This window comes from Photinus pyralis, unplaced genomic scaffold, assembly GCF_008802855.1.
Source record: "Photinus pyralis isolate 1611_PpyrPB1 unplaced genomic scaffold, Ppyr1.3 Ppyr1.4_LG4, whole genome shotgun sequence".
Lineage (NCBI taxonomy): Eukaryota > Metazoa > Arthropoda > Insecta > Coleoptera > Lampyridae > Photinus > Photinus pyralis.
This window is the reverse complement of record NW_022170511.1, coordinates 13,367,814-13,387,286: the sequence shown is the minus strand read 5'-3', so window position 1 is coordinate 13,387,286 and position 19,473 is coordinate 13,367,814. Positions and strand designations below refer to the sequence as shown.

Sequence of the window (19,473 nt, the reverse complement as noted above, 5' to 3'; positions counted from 1 at the left end):
CTCAAATCTAAGAGCTGATTGCATCAGTGCATAGAGGGGAGAATGATACCATTCCCAATTTCAAAACTTATTACTGGTGATAGGTGTTCCGCCACTGTTAATCTGCGATGTGCGGCCCCTCGCCCCTGCGACGTGAAAAAAATACACATTTTAAAATTATTGACGTTTGTTCAACAGTGTGCAATGGAAAATAGAAGAGAACATTTTTTATTTACATATTTAAAGGAAATGGTATTTCTGGAAATATGTGAACTGATCGATTGTAGAAAAAATCTTGTGTGTAATTCGAGCGCAAATTGATTGTCGATTTCAAGAGATTGCCGCGCTCCTTCGTCGCGCGTCAACTGTCTCTTTCAATCGACAATATATCATTTTGCGCTCTTAATACACAAATAGCTATTATACTTTGTTTTCAAGAATTGCGGTGGTTTTTCAATTTGAAATGGGTAACGCATGCGCTTTTCACATAGTCGCGGGAGAACACAGCCAGCGGTCCTTAAAAGTAAAAATATACAACAAACATGGCAGCGTGTAAGGTGTGCTGACTATATCACTCTTATTCTATTGACGGTTTTTAAACGTTTATTTAAATGTAAACAATTATGTAAACAAGACATGCACATAACCACAGATTAAAATACTCCATAACCTTGCCCTTAGGAGGATATAAGCGATTCAATCGTAAGGGGAAAGCCAATTGATTCGCACAAAAGGATATCCTGTTTGTTCTTCAATGAGTACCTAGGGCTACAGCTACAGAGATCAGAGTCAAATAATTCGACTGCAGTATTAATTGAAAGGTAATTAACATTTTGCAACCTACTCACTTACCACTATTTCCATTTTTAGGCTGACCTAGAAGAAAATGACATAACACAATGTCCGATGTAAATGAAAGTCAACAATTAAATAGTCAATCTACCAGTTACACGACCGTTATCCCAGTAGAGTATACACGTCGGGTGTTCAATACTCCATCTGCATCCGGTGAATACATAGTGGAACAGTACAGGTGTGTTTGTAGGTGTAACATAATTTTGTTATAATTATATTATTGAAGAACGCATGATGACTACATCCAAACGGAGGATCTCTCGTCGAGCCAAGGAGCTTTATATTCGGTCTCGCAGCGGGTACCTCCTGCAAGTACGAGCTATGCGAGTTTATGTCCGACGGAGCAAGGGGGTTATTCTAGCTTAGCGTCCGATTGGGAAAGGGATAGAACTATGTCAGGATCGGAGGGAGTGAAGAATGGAAGTTCTGAGGCTGTCAGTGAAAAACATGTAAATGGTAAGTTGCATGTTCATTATGTAGCAACAATTTAAATGTAATTTTAGGTGGGTTGTTAGGGGACGTAAATATTTACTGAATTGTTAGAAAGGACATGCCATTCGCCAATTTTGTGCTTATAATTATGTACAGGATTCAAATGCCAATTGATGTGTTATAGTACCCTAAGAATACAATAGATGGCATGAGCGCCAAACGTAATTATTGATTTAAATTTTGAACGTAACAGTAACTAGCAATCTTGTTTTCTTTATTTATATCCTGACTACAAAAGTACGTGCTTGTTGTAAATATAGCGAAAGTCTCCGAAAGTTTCCGAAGGACGCGGCGAATTTTCGAGATAAAAACAAGATACTTAACAGTGCTTTCAGACAACATTAGCGCCATCTGCCGTTATCCGTCTGATTTTGAAATGGTAACAATATAAACTAAAGGCAATAAGCTCCCCCACCACTCTGGCAGCGCGCTCTTAAACAAAGTTCAGTGGTGGATTAGTTCAGTTCATTTTGTAGCTTATGAACAAGAGGATTAGATGTACTTCTGAATGTCTAGGTATAGAAACATGCTAAGCGCAATTTCATTTTGATGTTTTCATAATATATTTTTAGGTATGCTGTTTTAGGAAGTATGTATATTGTACAAGTTAATTGGAAGATTCATGCCAAAATAGAAGTGTGTGGTAAATACAAGTTTGTTGAGGTCTTTAAAGCCAAATTATTCAATTTCATTTGTTAAAGTTTTAAGTAAAAAAATAAAGCCCATTAAATGTGTGTTGTTATTCAGGCTTAGAAAATAAACAGTAAAGAGTAACAGAGCATGCACTTTTGCTCAAGTTAGGGGCAACTGCAGAGGTGCAAATGTCAATATTTATTCCCGCACGCACATCATCATGGATTACTTCAGCATTAACTATGTTTACATAGTATCATTATACAGGGTGAGTCAACAACGAAGTGCTATTATGACTTTAAGAAAGGTTTTGTCGAGATTGTCTATATCTCTATGAAAGAATATCCCGCATATTGCAAAATATTTTAAATTATACAGGGTGTGATCACAAAGTAATTTTTTGTAATGTATGTACTTAAACCAATGAAACAGTTATAGTTTCAAAGAAAATTCGAATTATAGTAAATAACTGCATTTGCCTTGTTAAAATTGTTTTCTCGAATGCGTTTTAGTTTATAAAATTGTCCCTCTACGACACCAGCCTTTTTGACGTGCAATAATCACTAATGTATCAGGTTTGCCGCAAATTAATCTATATCTGCACAAGCTCGAGGTTATTTTTACAACCACTAGACCACTCTAAAGCATGTGATACACGAAACGGATCCCTGATCCACAATACAGGGTGTTACACGACCGTTCGAAAAAAAAATCGGGTTGTAGAGGGCATCAAAACAAGCACTTTTTCCAAATAAACCGAGGGTCCAACGTGTTTCGTTTGGGAGCCACCCCCCAAAGAGCGTTGAAATCTGCATTTCTTCTTTAATTTTTTTCTCAGCAACCATAAGAGTTACAAAGTCGGGTGGCATGTCTTTGAATAGGTTTTTGGGTATGCTCTTTCCGATTTTGCAATTTTTTTTTTCAAAATTCCTACCCCTAAAGGGCGCACCCCTAAACTAGGGTGCAAAAAAAATTCTGATTTCGACGAAATTTGGTATCTGGGGTTTTTTTAACATGAAAATCACGAATCTGAAATTAGTTTTTGAAAATTCGAAAAAAAATGTTCCACTGCAATTCTTGGCGGGACAACGAAAATAGAGATAATTCCACGAAATTTGTTGTGTACATACTAAACGAGTTAAGGAACAAAACTGTCGAACAGTTTTTTAAAATAACTTTTCAAACAAAAGTTATACTCATTTGAATGTTGGTCCTTCGGGTCGCGAAGTGCCCCAAGCCTACTAGTAAGCCATAATTTCGCATGTGTTGGTTGACAATGTCGCAAAAACAAAAGATTAACGGTTTGAGTCGATATTTTGTTATTTGGAATTAATTCGGTCATTAAATGATTAAAAAATTCGATGTATAGATTAAAACACCTACCAAGGTATCTTAAAGCGCTGATCGATTATTTATTATCTAAATAAGGTAGGGGAAAAAGTCAAATCACTTTCCGTATGATACTTTTTCACTATGATCAAAAATTTTCATAATCTTAGGTTGAAAAATAACATTGTCAACCAACACATGCGAAATTATGGCTTACTAGTAGGCTTGGGACACTTCGCGACCCGAAGGACCAACATTCAAATGAGTATAACTTTTGTTTGAAAAGTTATTTTAAAAAAACTGTTCGACAGTTTTGTTCCTTAACTCGTTTAGTATGTACACAACAAATTTCGTGGAATTATCTCTATTTTCGTTGTCCCGCCAAGAATTGCAGTGGAACTTTTTTTTTCGAATTTTCAAAAACTAATTTCAGATTTTTCATGTTAAAAAAACCCCAGATACCAAATTTCGTCGAAATCAGAATTTTTTTTTGCACCCTAGTTTAGGGGTGCGCCCTTTAGGGGTAGGAATTTTGAAAAAAAATTGCAAAATCGGAAAGAGCATACCCAAAAAAGACATGCCACCCGACTTTGTAACTCTTATGGTTGCTGAGAAAAAAATTAAAGAAGAAATGCAGATTTCAACACTCTTTGGGGGGTGGCTCCCAAACGAACCACGTTGGACCCTCGGTTTATTTGGAAAAAGTGCTTGTTTTGATGCCCTCTACAACCCGATTTTTTTTTTTCGAACGGTCGTGTAACACCCTGTATATGTAACTACAAAATCCGAAACGGTACACAGTCAAGTGGTAGAGTTCTCGTTGTTTTTTGTACCTTTATACCTGCATTGCGTTTTAAAGCCCTTCTACCTCCCCATCGCAGCGGTTAGTAGAACTGGAAACTCGGTTGAGTGCGCGCTTATCTACTTAACCCCGCCTGCGTTTAGTTCTAAACGCGCACCCATTATCGTTTTTTATCTCCAGATATACTTGCGTTCATGTTTCTAATGGAGCGGTAAATTTCGTGTTGAACGAAATACAAATTCTAAAAAATAATATTTAAAACTGCGCAGTGATCGCCCGTTACAGCGGGTATACACTAAATCTCGCGCTATCATTTCAAATGATTTGAAGGCCTAAGTGGAAGAGGTACCCACAAAGGGAAGGAAATGCAACTCAACAAGACGCTCCCGAGTGGGAAAGTTTAGGTGTTGAAGAAACTCATTTATTTTATGTGGCTCCTCACAACATTCATTGCGTGGGTTATATTATCGAAATTATACCTCTCAACGTTATTATTTTAAACAAAAATTTATAATTTTTATCACCTTAAATTTTACAAAGATTTCTTAAATATGTAGGTAATTACAAACTATTGTTACTATTTATATCATTACTGATCTGAAAAAAATAAAGCATATTATTATTATTTTTAATATAAATAATAAGATTGCCACAATTATTCTGTTTCCCTATTTATAAAATAGATGTAGGTAGATGGCGTAGTTATCGGTATCAATCCATTGTCTCAGATACAGTTGTAGTGTACGATGCAGTCGGCATGGAAGATACGTTACTTGAAGAAGACGATTTACTGCCAAGCACCGATCTATTCGTCGCCCCTGTTCGTGCAGTAGAAGTGATTTCTCGAGTTTCTCTCCTGATCATTCGGAGTCGATTGAACTTCCTCTTTACAAACTTTCTAAAACCCTTATGCCACCATGCGTATATAACCGGATTAACCAAGCTATTCACAAAACCCAATATCGCGAGAGGACTGGCTACCAAAATTCTCAACGTTTTGCAGCGAGCAGTTTGTACATCGTAACATTCATACGCGTACCATAAGCTTGCGACGAAATATGGACACCACGTAATGATAAAGCTACTCGTTGTGAAAACGACTACCTTAATCGCCTTCCATTTGCTGGGCGGTTTGGGGATTTTGCTCTGCTTTGCTGACTGTGTTTGATCCAAAATTGGGTCTTCGGAAACGGTACCCTTACCGCGAAATATTCGCAGACTTTGACCTGCCACTTTAGCTTCAGTTTCCGCGTCGGTCTCGCTTAATTGTACAATCTTTTTTAAAGCGCGATAGAGAATTATGGAGTACAACACTATAACTGTTACGAGAGGAATTATGCCTATTACGACCGTCAGTAAAATGAGTTCTTTAGGTGCCATCAATATAAACCAGCACACTCTTCCGTTGTCTGTATCGCCATACCACCCCATTAACGGAAGGAAACCAATCACACAACCTACAAAAGTAAATTGTACGGTCATTTCCTAAAAAAAATTATGCAAGCCGTAGTTCTTACCAACAAACCAAGATGTTAGAATGAATACTTTAACTCTCGTTGGATACACCCATATTTGATACTGGAGCCCATGAAGTATGTATAAATAGCGATCAATCGCAATTAGACCAACTGAATATACTGATGCCAAAGTACTTGAAACAATCATACCTGTGAATTTGAAATATATTATGAAATTTTTCAAAATACTAATGCTAGAATAAAAATTAGCGCTTGCAAGCACAACAGGATATGTGCCCAGGAGGAGAAAGGAACTATGAAACTCTTGGGGCCGTTGTATTTTTAGCGCATTTCCCCAAAAATAAAAAAATGCGCTATTGTGGCCACTTTGTCCGTCCGTCCGTCCGTTTGTACGCTACTAGTTCTTTATCTTAAGAGCTATTGTTCTACTTTTTTCGCTATTTGTTTCGTTATGGTGTCGAGGCTTGCACCAAGAAAGGAATTTTTTCTGTGCTACTTAAGAAAAAAGCTATGGCACACTTTTGCCGTTTATTGACGATCTTCGAGATCGTTTATTATGTTGTATTGCCGTCTGCCCAACTGTCTGTTTCAGTCTGCCTGTCTGTCTGTCCGGGTGCAGTTGTGTGTGGTAACTTGTATTTGCGCAATCCAATTTTCTTATTTGTTAAGATATTTAAATGATTCCTTCTATCATACGACGCGGGTATGGAAAAGCTTTCGGAGCCCGATATACTACTACAAATAATAATTCTGCATTGATCGTTCCGCGGACTACCTCAAAAAATAGCTAAAAGTCAAAGATTTCAGAATCTGTAATTGGTTGCGATAAAATGATGTTTACCATGTGAAAAAGCATTAGAGACCTTAATTTTACGGACAACCCTCGTACATATTCTTGGAAAAAGCAGACTGGGAACAGATTGCTTATATCAAAGACAGGTGACGTTGCGCATTTGAGGCGTGTTGGAAAAGAGCACTTCCAAAGGGAAAATGAGAGCTGTAATAATGAAAATAAATGAAAATTTCCGTTTCTGTATCAGCACATCCCAACTTTAATGTTTATTAATTGTCAACGAAATTTGAACTACAGGTACTTTTCATAAAATAAAAATGAGTCTAATGGCCAGTAACGCACTAGGCCGCCTGGCTGCGGTAGCTAGACGGCCGCAGCAAATCTCACACGCGATTGCTTATTCGAGCCCGCCTAGTGCGTGCGCATTCATGTGTGGGATTGTTTACCGCACCTTGGCTGCCTAGTGCGTTACTGGCCTTAGGCAATATGAAATTAATTTTCGCATGTACAGAACTTACCCACTTCGTAAAAAAACCTTTTTAGTCGCATCCATAGAAATTATTTTTGAATATACAGGGTGTCCCATTTTTACGGTGTAAATAAATAACCATCTAAATCCAGTAAAACAAATTCATCTACATATTTTGAACAATTGTCCAACACTTCGTTTACCACTCACACGCGATTGCTTATTCGAGCCCGCCTAGTGCGTGCGCATTCATGTGTGGGATTGTTTACCGCACCTTGGCTGCCTAGTGCGTTACTGGCCTTAGGCAATATGAAATTAATTTTCGCATGTACAGAACTTACCCACTTCGTAAAAAAACCTTTTTAGTCGCATCCATAGAAATTATTTTTGAATATACAGGGTGTCCCATTTTTACGGTGTAAATAAATAACCATCTAAATCCAGTAAAACAAATTCATCTACATATTTTGAACAATTGTCCAACACTTCGTTTACCACAAATACGAACATTGACCTAGGGGAATCCTGCATCCAGACAATTTCTATGGGAATCCAGGCAACTTTAGGAGAAGAAGTATTGTAGAAAATTTAGTTGTTCCTTACGAAAGTCTTCCCATTTAACCGTAGAAGTGTTTTATCGGTTTAGGGTTGAGGTTACTAAATTTGGGATAGGGTTAAGCCGAGCTTATACGTGGCAGGTAGGTGGAGGAAGATCGTTCAATGTCACATTCTGTTGACTTGTTTGGAAAGTTGCCATGTCCCATTGGTGTCCTTAACATCGTTCATTCGCCGTGGAAGAGTTCTTCTGTAATAGTGGGTGTTTTACGATACACTTTCCGGACGGATTTTAACATATCTCCGTTTGCTATTCTACCGAACAACTTTTCAATTCCTAGGAGGGTTAACATTTTCGTCAGCAAGGTGGAGTTTAAATGAATTTCCTCCGTGAAAGACTTTATATTATGTTGACCTTCAATGGCCCGGTCGCACTCCTTGCGATTTGTTCTTATAAATGCACCTGAAGTCAAATTGTGTACCGGGTGACCCAATAAAACTGTTCCTCGGCCATATCTCGGGAACCGTTCGTCGTATGACGAGTTCTAACCAAGAAGCATCGGCGATGGTTCGTAGTCGATTCGGATAATGCAAATAGATTTGGGCAGCGACGGTCGCATTTTCAAAATACTCAAAATATATCGCCAGCATAAGCTTCTTGGTTAAATCGGCATTTTAGAAAAGATTACAAATTCAATTCAATTCAAGAAACTGCACTTTCTGAATGTAAACACAGCAGAAAAATTAAAAATTACGGCTGTTATTATTTTATAATGCATCGTGTTTCATTTGTTAAATTTTCCAAGGCCTACAAAGAAATATTACCATACATAAGAAAGTTGGGTATGAGCAGCCTGTGCAGTCACTGCGTATGCCCACATAATTTTTACTATGTGCGAAATGTTTACCTTTACTAGAAGCGCCTGTGGTTAAAATTTCAAAGAAATATCTCCATAAATAAGAATTTTGCCACTGCGCAGTATGCCCACACATCACTGCGCATGCCCACACATTATTTTTACTATATGCGAAACGTTTGCCTTTACTAGAAGCGTCTGTGGTTAAAATTTCAAAGAAATATCTCCATAAATAAGAAAGTTGGCATTGCGCAGTCACTGCGCATGCCCACATAATTTTTACTATGCGCGAAGCGCCTGTGGTTAAAATTTCAAAGAAATATCTCCATAAATAAGAATTTTGGCTGCGCAGTATACACATCACTGATGCCCACACATTATTTTTACTATATGCGTGTTTGCCTTTACTAGAAGCGTCTGTGGTTAAAATTTGAAGAAATATCTCCATAAATATGAAAGTTGGCATTGCGCAGTCTGCGCAAAATATGGAGTTAAATGAAACTGATCGAATTGGGCAAATATAGACCATAACAGCTATCAATTAGCGAAAACCCGAAGTCTCTAGGTGGCCCAGGGGCCGAGATCTCGATGGAACGGACGGACGGACGGACGGACGGACGGAACACGAGCACATAAGCTTTACCTCAACTTCGTTGTGTTACGCTAATTACCTCAACTTCGTTGTGTTACGCTAAAAAAAGACATGGATAGAAGGTACGCCAATCGGCATACATCCACTCGTTACGTAGTTGAATGCTAAAATGCAATTTACAAGAAGCACGCTTTTTCCATTACAAAATCAAAACGCCTGATAATCACGACGGTTATTTTCATTACCTAAATGATGCTACAATCCGATAGGTAGGTAGGTATTTATTCACCGATTTCGCAGGAAACCGTAAAAATGGAACGCAGTTGTGATGCGGAATTCTATACTTTCCATGAAAAGCGGTAGGTAAGTAAAAATGGTTTAAACAAAGCATAAAAGCCCATAATTTCTGTTACCTACAGTGACTTACCTAATTGAGTCGCACATACGTAGTGATTGCGATATTGCTTTGGAAAAACTTGACCAAATATAACTGCCACCCCTGTAACCATATCGGTGAGTGCCACATTTCCCAAAAACATATACGTTGACCTTGGCTGTTGACCTAAGAAATATACCTACTTGTTAAAGATTCACGCTCAGTTCTCTGTTACCTCTCTTCAAAATTAATCCGCTTGACAAAACCACGGCAAAATTGAGAAGAATTATCAAAGTCCCCAGCGTCGGAATTAGCACATCGTAGAGTATCAATGGAGCTTTATGACTTGTAGGCGTTTGATTTTCACCTGGAATCGTACGGGCGAGTATCTGCTGGGTGGTTGATTCAAAATCAAAAGAATAGTCGCTCTGTACCATTTCTGTGGAATATTCCATTTTGAGTTTATTTGTTCGCACTGCAGTTGACAATCACACTATGTTTTGATAGAAGCATTTCCGAATTCTTAATCGCTTATAGTTATCATGTGGCTTCCTGATTAGTTTAAAGCACGGTACTTTTTTAATAACAGAGGATGAGTCACATCGAATGTCCACTTAATTTGCATATCTTTCTCGGTTTACGGTAATTTATGCACTTAAACATTTTCGCAGTTTTGTCGATTTAACCTCATCCCTTACACACAATAGTACCTTACCTATGTATCTATTATGGCTGTAAAAGCAAAAGAATTTGTTTAAACAAATAAAAGAATTAATTGCTTCATACCTCAAACCCTAATCAAAAATACGTACTACCACTGTGCTGAATTTTTTGGAAAAATGTCGCTATCCCGATATTACAGTTAATTTTATGACACTCGAGGTGTTATTGGTGATTGCAGATAAATTTACGATATTACTCATATTATATAAATCAATATGTTTTCTATTCGTGAATTTGTATTCAAGATTGTTTCTTCTCTAAAAAATTATCGCAAATATTATGACACTATAATTATGCGTAATTACATTCTCTTTTATCAAGACTTATGACGTCAATACTGTTAAAAGTTATATTCCTTCTTTGTCTATTCTATAGACGCCCGATGCAAATTAGGTTTTTATTATAGAATTGTAAGGGCAAGAAAAACTGTTAAACGTTTGCAAGAAAACGGTTACCCCTAGAAACCGCACAAGTATATTTTGATTGATACTTCTATATGATAAAAAGTGTCCGACACAAACCTTAGAAATCTGTCCCCTGATCTACTCTTTTTTGTAATAAAATAAATTGAAACGTTGTTGATGACAGCTTATTTTCATCTCGCATCGTACGAATGTCATCTTTATTTATTTAAACTTTCGTCCACTCGTGTTTTATTTTTTTTAATAAAGAAAAATGTCTGTGCCTTTTTTGAAATTATTTAATTTAATTTGAGTTGGTATGTGTCATTAGTACTTGAATTTAAAACGTCGAGCGATACTCCACTCCGCCCCGTATATTTTCTAGACTAATCGCGCTTCTTCCGCAAGTAAAATTTTACCGATCCCAATCTTAGCGGACGACCTACATGTTATGGCAACTGATGTGCGTCCCTCTCCTTATTACTTTCACCTCGCCTAAAACTTAAAATTCGAATATCTGGAAATGGTGAAAATGGACACCCATTTATGTTCGATTCTCGTTATTACTAATCTGCGTAAGGTGCTCTTTTCCGTATAAACTAGTTTTTTTTACAAAACAGATTTAGCGCCCCCGATCTTAAACGCATAAACTAATAATTTATGACGTAGGGCATAAACAAAATTCGGTTACGAAACTAAAGCAATAAAGGTGAAAAATTTACGCTTCTAGCATGCCTAATTGATTTATGTTGTTTAATAGTCGGGGACACATTTTAAAATATCGGAATTCAAGAAGCAAATCGGGTAACAATTGAGCAAACGACTGATATCCCCCATTTCGACCCCGCTTAATCCGAATCTGCCGTTTGCCAATCCGGATTTTGCACCGGAAGTCGTGTATCCAAGATACGTGGGGATGAGGGTTTTCAATGGTGAGGGGGCACCCAAACACTTAAAATAATAATTCAACATTTTAGTGGAGAAAAAATACTTTATTTATAATTTTTAGTGGAAGTTATGAAAATTATGAAGAAGAAATGTCATAGCGTATTGAAATACGTCTCAAGTCACACTACCACGACAATTCATAAAATAGACTCTCCCCCCTCCCCCAGTACTTGTCTCCCAAGGCTCGCCCCTCTCTTGGGTGGCTTTTGAGCACGACGAATCCTGCTCTGGAACGCTTAAAGGAGATCGCCTCTTTAATACCACTTCAACACAGGTGTGCCATGCAACTCTACCAAACGCTGCTCAACAAAATTTTGCACCAATTCTGAGCCTTTTATTTTGACATGAAGAAGAGATTCTGTGATTTTCTGTGTATCCCTGTCGTTTGAGGCGATGTTAGAGACAACGTCAAAAGCGTCCTGTGACATCAAATGAAATGTTTCCATCAAATGAAATATTGCATCTTCATCCGCAGAATCTGTCTTCTTACGAGACGGAGCCTCTTCTTTGAAACAGGTTTTGGGTTTGAGGCCAAAGTATTGATAAGCTCCACCACAAGGCAAAGTTCTTGTCCTCTTCACAGCGCTCCTTCAGAAAATCGCTCAGGCTGTCCAAGACTGTAGGAGACCGCAAATAATTTCTTATACAGTTAGGATCTGTAGCATCCAATTTGAGAGCTTGTCCGTCACCAAATGAGTACTCGTCCAGGTAATCAACAAATTACGAATAGATGTGGTGCCATAAAACCTGGAAACTTAGTTTGTGGACCCTCATGCCTTTTGAGTGGGCCTTGCCTTCTAAGACTTTCTTGACAGATCCCTCAGCAGGAATACCACTTTCCTGCCACAGTTTAGCGAGACCACTTCCTGCCATGTGCCGATTTGCTTCTCGAATTCATAGGGATGCCTTTTCTTGAAATGTTTCCCCGACTATAAGGAATGGATATTTAACTTGTAACGAGAGCGCTCTGGAAGCAGTTAAAAACATTTCATTGTTGAGTAAGGAAATAACTTGCTTAGTAAAAAAAGGAGTTCAATTTGGTTGTTGAATGAAATTCTACGATTCCAGTTAGAAACGGTGCTATGTTGAATAGAAATGTGCAGTTTGAAATGTTTGTTGTTTATATTCAGTGGGAACCCCCTACCAAAATACTACAATGCCATCTGACTATTCTGGAACGGCCGTACGCTTTCTAATTGCCAAGGAAAATAGTCTCTTCCATACGCATTTATTAAGCGACAGAGCAAAGCGATGAAAGGTTTATAGGGGAGTCGATGGTGTTCGTCTGTCCGTGAACACGATAACTGTCAAACGCTTGGACCGATTTGGTTCAAACTTTGCACAGTTGACCTATATGCCACAATGCCACATGTAATAAGCCTATTGAAAATGAGTCAAATCCAATGACCCCGCTTCTCTGTCCCTGGTGCCTGCCAAACACTTAAACCTATTCGGTTGAAACTTTGCACAGTAGACTTATATGCCAAATGTAACAAGTCTCCTCTTGCAAACGCACAAACTTTGCACAGTTAACAACATATATACCACATGTCACAAGCCAATTGAAAATGGGTCAAATCCAATGACTCCGTGGGTAACACCGAGGTGCTCTGCCGCTTTTTTAAACGCTCTTTATGGATTTATTTTATTGTAAAATGTTTGCGTGGTTGTAAATGAAAAGAGTTCATTTCCAAAATGTTAATTAAGGAATAAACCTCTTGCGATGTCTTTAAACCGACAGACGACGACCTCTAAAATTATAACTTCAGAGTTCAGATACCTCAAGACACAACGTAAAATTGGGTTCGAACACAATCATCTAGGAGGTCTTGGTCTGGGAGAAGGTGAGTGAGTGAGGTATACCTAATAGCCAAAAATGTAATTATCTCTGTCTTACTACAGTACCGAGATACCGAATTGACGGAAGATATGCAGTTAGCCTGCTCATCTTCGTAAAGGAAATAGCATATCTATAGAGAATGAAAGCTCCCGCTTACACGGAATTTATTGACATAAAATAAAATGCGTTAGAAAGTTGGAGAAGTTAGTGTTAATTAATCAATTTAGAACAATAGGATACCACTAGCAGCATTAGGTAATCCCAAATTTGTCATATAGCTATATGTACCACATGGACGTTGTAATTACAGGCGCATAAATATCGCTTATCGTAGATTATTAAATTTTCTACATATGCTATAATAATATTATCAATTATTTGTATATTGTACACAAGGACCGTGCGAATATATAATTGTTACGCTACGCCAAACCTGGATTACAGGAGTGTATTTCGTTTATAATTTAAAGATTCTGGCGCAGTGTATTCACAGATGCGATGTAATTTTTAGCACGTTGGTTAAAAACTGAAAAGTGAGTGCTATGGTTATTTTAACCATACTCAAATCTTCTTTATTACGAAAGTTCTTGAGCAACTGAAATGTTATTCTGCAGCCCCCTTTGCCTGGCTCATAATAATCACGCATAAAGGGAAGAAACGCGGACTGTATGAAAGAATCTAGTTTTATACGCTACCGTTTAGTGGAAATGAATTAAACGAAAAACGGAAAAATGCATAATGTCAAAACACAATTATTTAAGGAAATGACTGAGGCACTAACCTGTTTGCTGATGCTGGAGCTCGATCTTATAACAGGGCGCCCTGTATTCACCACCAAACTATACGTTTTTATATAACCATAAATTTATTATAAACGCTGGTTTGAACGGCCGAAATGGTACGCGTTGCACGTTGTATACTGCTCTGTCAAATACCAAGTATGACTCACAAATATGAACAAAAATGTGTATATCTCGCGCAGAATTTCAGGTCTGCTATTTTGCATAATAAATAAAACGGTCACTCCGTTATTCGCCACTGAAGATGATTTAAAAAGGGCCAAAACAACTAGATTTTATTACCAAACTTACCTGCACTTTTTTCGGCTCGTCCAACATGAAACTAAAAATTTACTGGGTTCATAAACACATGTGACAACATTTTCTACTTTTGCTGTACGCGTTCGAAATGTTTCCATTATTATAAATAATAATGTCTGAACTTGTTTTTTTTTGTTCACATGGCGGCCTTATATACTGGTGGGTAAATTTTCCAATGACTGATATCGTCGACTGGTTATGAACTTACTTTGCTAACGGCGGAAACCGATGATACACATACACACATTTTACTGCAAATTCTCTCTGTCTTAAAACACAAGTGAAATCTACTATGTTAAATATTCTAATATATTCTAATGGTACCTAGACTAGCATTGCGTATGTTTCAGATACCAATGTAACATTGTCGGCACCTAGTTCAGTGGCAGGCTCTACGTCATCATCTGGTGGAAACGAAGCAATTCAAAACGCTGTGACCCCAGTCTGCATTTATCTGTACAATCGCATCGCATTAATTATGGAAGTTGAGGATACATCAAGTACTACGAATGAGGTTCTTTGTCAGGCGATTTTGAATTGCGATGAGCTTAATTTCAATAAACCATTGGCAGCTCAAGTATTTACACTGTGGATGAATAGCCCACTTTTAGGTATTCTATGAATTTATCGCCCTTAATGAACTATTAATGTTGATCATCTTAGAGCTGCAACTCAAACCCTCCCATAAACCATTCCAAATTCAGCAAAACTGGAGACATTTGGTCGAACAGTATAGTCACGCATCATACAATCGGCAGCAAAGAGATGACCCGGTAGTGTCGTTCCAAAGAAATGTATTTTTTCAGCAGCACATGGAGGAAAAAATAAAGTACGGTGAGTAGCTGTTTCAACCCACTACTGACTGTACTTACATGGCAGAGATCAGAAAATTATGGAATTACTTTATGAAGAAGCCAAGCAGAATATTCTTCGAGGAAGATATCCATGTGAAGTCTCTCATTATATCATGCTTGGTGGAATTCAGGCGCGAATCGAGTTAGGACCTTATAATACTCAAATACATTCAACTCATTACTTCAGGGAGGAACAATCTAAGTATTTACCACAGCACGTGTGCAAAAGTGCAACATGGAGTTGGCTTCCTATTAGCTCAAAGAATTCAGCCGAGGTTAGATTGTTGGAGCAGTTTAAGCGAATTCCACACTCTGCCACAAACAGAAAGTTGATACGAAAATATTTGGAATTTTGTTGGTCCCTACCTTTTTACGGGTTTGTACGTTGCCTTTTACTATGTTGATGATAATAAAAAAATCCATTTAGATCTGCGTTTTTTGAAGGTCAAATTGAACAGCCAGTGAGGGGGTTAATGAGTTTAATCACGCATCAAGATATACCCGTTTTAGTTGCTATTAATTCAAAGAGTATCTATGTCATTGATGACCTGCAAAGTGTGAGTAGACAAACCAAAAACAACACTTCATACTAACTGGTTTATTTTAGACCGTTCTGCTTGGATTGCGATATGAGGAGTTGAATTGGGACTATGCCAGACCATCAAAGGAAGATGATCCAAATTGCTTGCCATGCTTGTTCCTACAATTCCTAGTAGTTGAGAATGGTAGCCGTGTATCAAAGATTCTACAAGTTTTCTCTCGACAAGCTAGCCTTATGGACTCCCTGATAACCACATTTGTGCAACAGCGCAAACGGAAAAGTCTTACCGACGAAACGGACAGACCATTTGATCAAAGTTCCGAAAATGGTAAGACAACGTTTGGAAAACTCATTGCGTTTATAAAATTTATTTCAGAAACGCATGCGTCACTTACATCTAATCCATTCACGTACGCCACAACAAATTTGCCATCGCTAAGCAATAAATTAAGCAAACTGACTTTAACTACATTTGACGAAGATGGCCATCTCATTGGACAGATGGGCTCATGGTCTTTCAGCTATTAGCGCTGGTTGGTTGGATTACACTGCTTGATTTTAACATACCTAAAATGTTCTTAAGAATCTCACAAAAAAATGTGAAATGTGTGATAACAAGTGCAGTACATAATGCCTCAACTTCATTTCTTAAATGCAACTTCTAACTTTCTAGTGAATTATTTGTTTTACGCTGGGAAGAAAATAATTACTCAAACACTAGTACAATTTTAAAAACTATATGTATAAATATAGCTTCTCATTCACAAAGTTGTATCATCAATTTCATCGTTTGAACAACTGCTTTATGCTGCAAAAAATGATCTCTTTTGTTACTAAGTAACATTCTCGATTAGCTTTTAGGATTTTGTACTTATTTTATGTTGTGACCTATTTACCAAAAATATTTATTACCTACTATTTTTTATCATTTAACAAATTAAATAGGTACTGTATTAATTTATTTTTCATTAATCCACATCCTCTATATTACACGAGTTTCATATTGCATATTATGAACGTTGGAATAATAGACTAAAAGATAAAGTATTTATGGCAAGATGGTATTCAAAGTGTGTAACCTAAATTTTAAAAAACGAAATTTGGAAAGAGTATAATGTCTGTGAAATTGTCAATACCCCTTTTCAATTTTTACAAAAAGTTTATTGCAAAGAATTGTGGGCATTGTTCAAATCATGGTGCACCACCTGTCGAGTGTCCAATACAAATTATTCGAAGCCGTTGCCTCAAATCGTGATCGTAACTGTCCTAAGGAATTTTGGAAGGTAAACTTCTCCACGACAAAATCTTTGAATCCTTCATGGTACTGACTCGTTAAACATTCTTTTGCCCCATATTCGCGCCGTTCCTGATACATTACGTAATATCGAAATTTCGCCATGCCATTGAATTTATAACTATTATAAATTCAATGATACCACAATGGTTAGGCAACACACCTTACAGCAAGACTGAACATAAATTATACGATTTGCACTGTATATATTAGCGTTTATTCCATGCCCGTGAAAAAGTCCTTTGATCATTTTGCACAGTCTCCAGAACAGAGTGTTTTGAGGTGAAACAATATAATGTTTCGACAAGGAGTCACCTGTTTCCGTTCCTTTATGTTTGCGTAAACCTCCTTTATTATTTCAAAAGGGAAAACCCTTTTTTAATTTTTAATTTAAAAAATTCTGTCAAATCACAATGCACTAACATTTTTGATTTGGATTTAATTCTGATCCTGGTGTTCCAACGTGAATGGACAGATGGACATAATCCAATCATGGAACAAACACACACACACCTATGGAGCCAATCAAACGCTTTAGCACTCGGATCAAAAATAATCCCATGAGTAGGTACCAGATTTTTTTTGGGAACTGAACCAATCTATTATTATTTAAATTTTGCTATTGTCTCTTGTCTTGATATCCTTTATTGAGAGCATGGTGCATTCCCGCGATTTTTATTTTCCATTACCATTTATGGTTATTGCACGAGGTAATTTTCGTAATTTGTACATTTATTAATTACCCATTTCATTAATGAGGAAGGAGATTATCTAGTGGGATCTATCCGTCTCAATTAACTATTTTTCATAGCATTCGGTCTTCACGTCCCAACACAAAATAACCGATCATAGAACAACACATACAACCAGGGGCGGGGACTTATGGAGGGCAACGGGGCCAATCCCTCATGCAATGTGATCTTAAGGGCGCATTGCCCCCATGCACATTATTATACGTATACAGCGCGACCTGCGGAACCGACGTATTTAAAGAATGTTCCTAAACGTATGAAACCAATTCTAATTTATGATGATCCCTATTATTCAAGAAAATTGGCCCTGGCCCCCATGCAACTAATTAAAATCCGCCGCCCCCGCATACAACCATATCCTCGCCCGCTGGGGGTCACTAGGTTTTATCCTTAGGGGGGCGCAGTTTCAGCTCGGAAAAATAATTGACGTTTGTTGCTTTAAGAACGTGTATCCTACTTTGTTTATACATCCTTTTCTTGTGATTAAATCTTTAACAGATTGATTAACGAAGCAAATTGCAGTTAGTCGAGAGTCCGATCATTAATTTGGACCATCTGCAAATGGCACTTACCTATAGGTACCTATTCATTGCGGAAAAACTACATGTTGTAATATGGTCTAAATATACAGCGTGTCCCCGGATGGACTGAACAAGAGGGAAAACATTTTTAATTTTAACTTTACGCAAAAATGTCATTCTTTATAATAATTTTTGCTTGCCTCAAAACCACCTATTCTGAAATAAAAATCTAGATATTCATTTAGCAGCTGAGAAAATTACAAAAAACGCCAAATCCACAGCGGAAATTTTTCTAAGTTACATGTTTTTGATTAAATCAGACTATCATTGTATCTTCCATGGCAAAAAATCACGGAAGCGATAAATTCTGTCAATGAAGATACGATCCACAATCAGTGGCCTAACAAGACAGCTCGGGGCCTCGGGGCAAAGGGTCCTCGGGGCCCCCTATAAGTACTAGGCACGAATTAGAGTTTTTAATAAGAATCGTTTAAATAAAATCACCTTAAAACAGTCATTTTTTTAATCTATACTTCTTATTAATTGCAAAATATAAAATCGGAACATACTAAACGTTTAATTTTTGAAATAATAATTACATACATATTTGACGAGCCCAAGTTATATAGAAAATCTAAAAGTCTCTTTTTCTAGCCTTTGCATTTGCAAATCCTTGATTACTTGGGTCAGATCCATTTCCGACGCGATTTAGATTCAATTGAAAGAAATGCTAGATTGATCAATCTTTTCTGACCCATTTGAGATCTTCGATAATTTTTTATGATTTTCAACTTACTGAACGATCGCTCGAGACTTGCCACAGTTACAGGTAATGTCAAGAATAATAAAAAAGCCGTGAACATCTAAATTCTAAATGAAATCACTGTCGAGAATTGTTTGATGATTAGTTCGAAAAATTCCTTCGTTGACATTGTGCTAGCCAAATCACTACAATGAGGCATTATAGGCCCGCATGGCACACATTTTTATATTTTGTATACTACACGTCGTTTTCTACGTGTGGCTGGCATCTTTCGGGTTGCGGGGCCCCCGGAGATTGCGGAGCATTGCCCCGAACTACCCAATGGTAGTTACGCCACTGTCCACAATGTTTATAAAGAATTTGTATGTAGAGCTGAAAAGTGTGTAGAGGTTGGAGGATACCACATTGAATAAAATAATAATAAATAATCATTTTTCTCTTAAGCTCTAAGGTGTCTTTTTTAACTTGATTTACTTATCAGGTTGCCATGGAAGATACAATGATAGCAAAGAGTACTGGTACTCTT

At 37.4% G+C, this 19,473-nt stretch overlaps 2 protein-coding genes across 2 annotated transcripts; one reads left to right on the top strand and one right to left on the bottom strand.

The window, feature by feature from the left end:
* The first annotated feature begins 500 nt into the window (after positions 1 to 500).
* Positions 501 to 16,496, top strand: LOC116168813 (putative FERM domain-containing protein FRMD8P1). The gene is made up of 9 exons (XM_031484799.1): positions 501 to 800; positions 850 to 1,012; positions 1,061 to 1,290; positions 14,573 to 14,833; positions 14,886 to 15,051; positions 15,102 to 15,452; positions 15,504 to 15,633; positions 15,684 to 15,945; positions 15,994 to 16,496. The coding sequence occupies exons 2-9, from the start codon at positions 879 to 881 to the stop codon at positions 16,143 to 16,145; spliced, it is 1,686 nt and encodes a 561-aa protein (XP_031340659.1). The 5' UTR covers positions 501 to 800; positions 850 to 878; the 3' UTR covers positions 16,146 to 16,496.
* On the bottom strand, positions 4,553 to 10,141 carry LOC116168814 (5-hydroxytryptamine receptor 1A-like). The gene is made up of 5 exons (XM_031484800.1): positions 9,997 to 10,141; positions 9,446 to 9,942; positions 9,262 to 9,396; positions 5,608 to 5,757; positions 4,553 to 5,547 (listed from the first exon to the last, which is right to left on the bottom strand). The coding sequence occupies exons 2-5, from the start codon at positions 9,663 to 9,665 to the stop codon at positions 4,802 to 4,804; spliced, it is 1,251 nt and encodes a 416-aa protein (XP_031340660.1). The 5' UTR covers positions 9,666 to 9,942; positions 9,997 to 10,141; the 3' UTR covers positions 4,553 to 4,801.
* Positions 16,497 to 19,473: the final 2,977 nt, after the last annotated feature.

What these genes read in the sequence shown, in the direction of transcription:
- LOC116168813 (XM_031484799.1), top strand. Translation starts at nt 879, where the DNA reads ATGTCCGATGTAAATGAAAGTCAACAATTAAATAGTCAATCTACCAGT. An exon ending in TACATAGTGGAACAGTACAG is followed by an intron (nt 1,013 to 1,060) that starts GTGTGTTTGTAG and finishes ATATTATTGAAG; the next exon opens with AACGCATGATGACTACATCC. An exon ending in GATGAATAGCCCACTTTTAG is followed by an intron (nt 14,834 to 14,885) that starts GTATTCTATGAA and finishes TGATCATCTTAG; the next exon opens with AGCTGCAACTCAAACCCTCC.
- LOC116168814 (XM_031484800.1), bottom strand. Translation starts at nt 9,665, where the DNA reads ATGGAATATTCCACAGAAATGGTACAGAGCGACTATTCTTTTGATTTT. An exon ending in CGGATTAATTTTGAAGAGAG is followed by an intron (nt 9,397 to 9,445) that starts GTAACAGAGAAC and finishes TATATTTCTTAG; the next exon opens with GTCAACAGCCAAGGTCAACG. An exon ending in TCTAACATCTTGGTTTGTTG is followed by an intron (nt 5,548 to 5,607) that starts GTAAGAACTACG and finishes TTACTTTTGTAG; the next exon opens with GTTGTGTGATTGGTTTCCTT.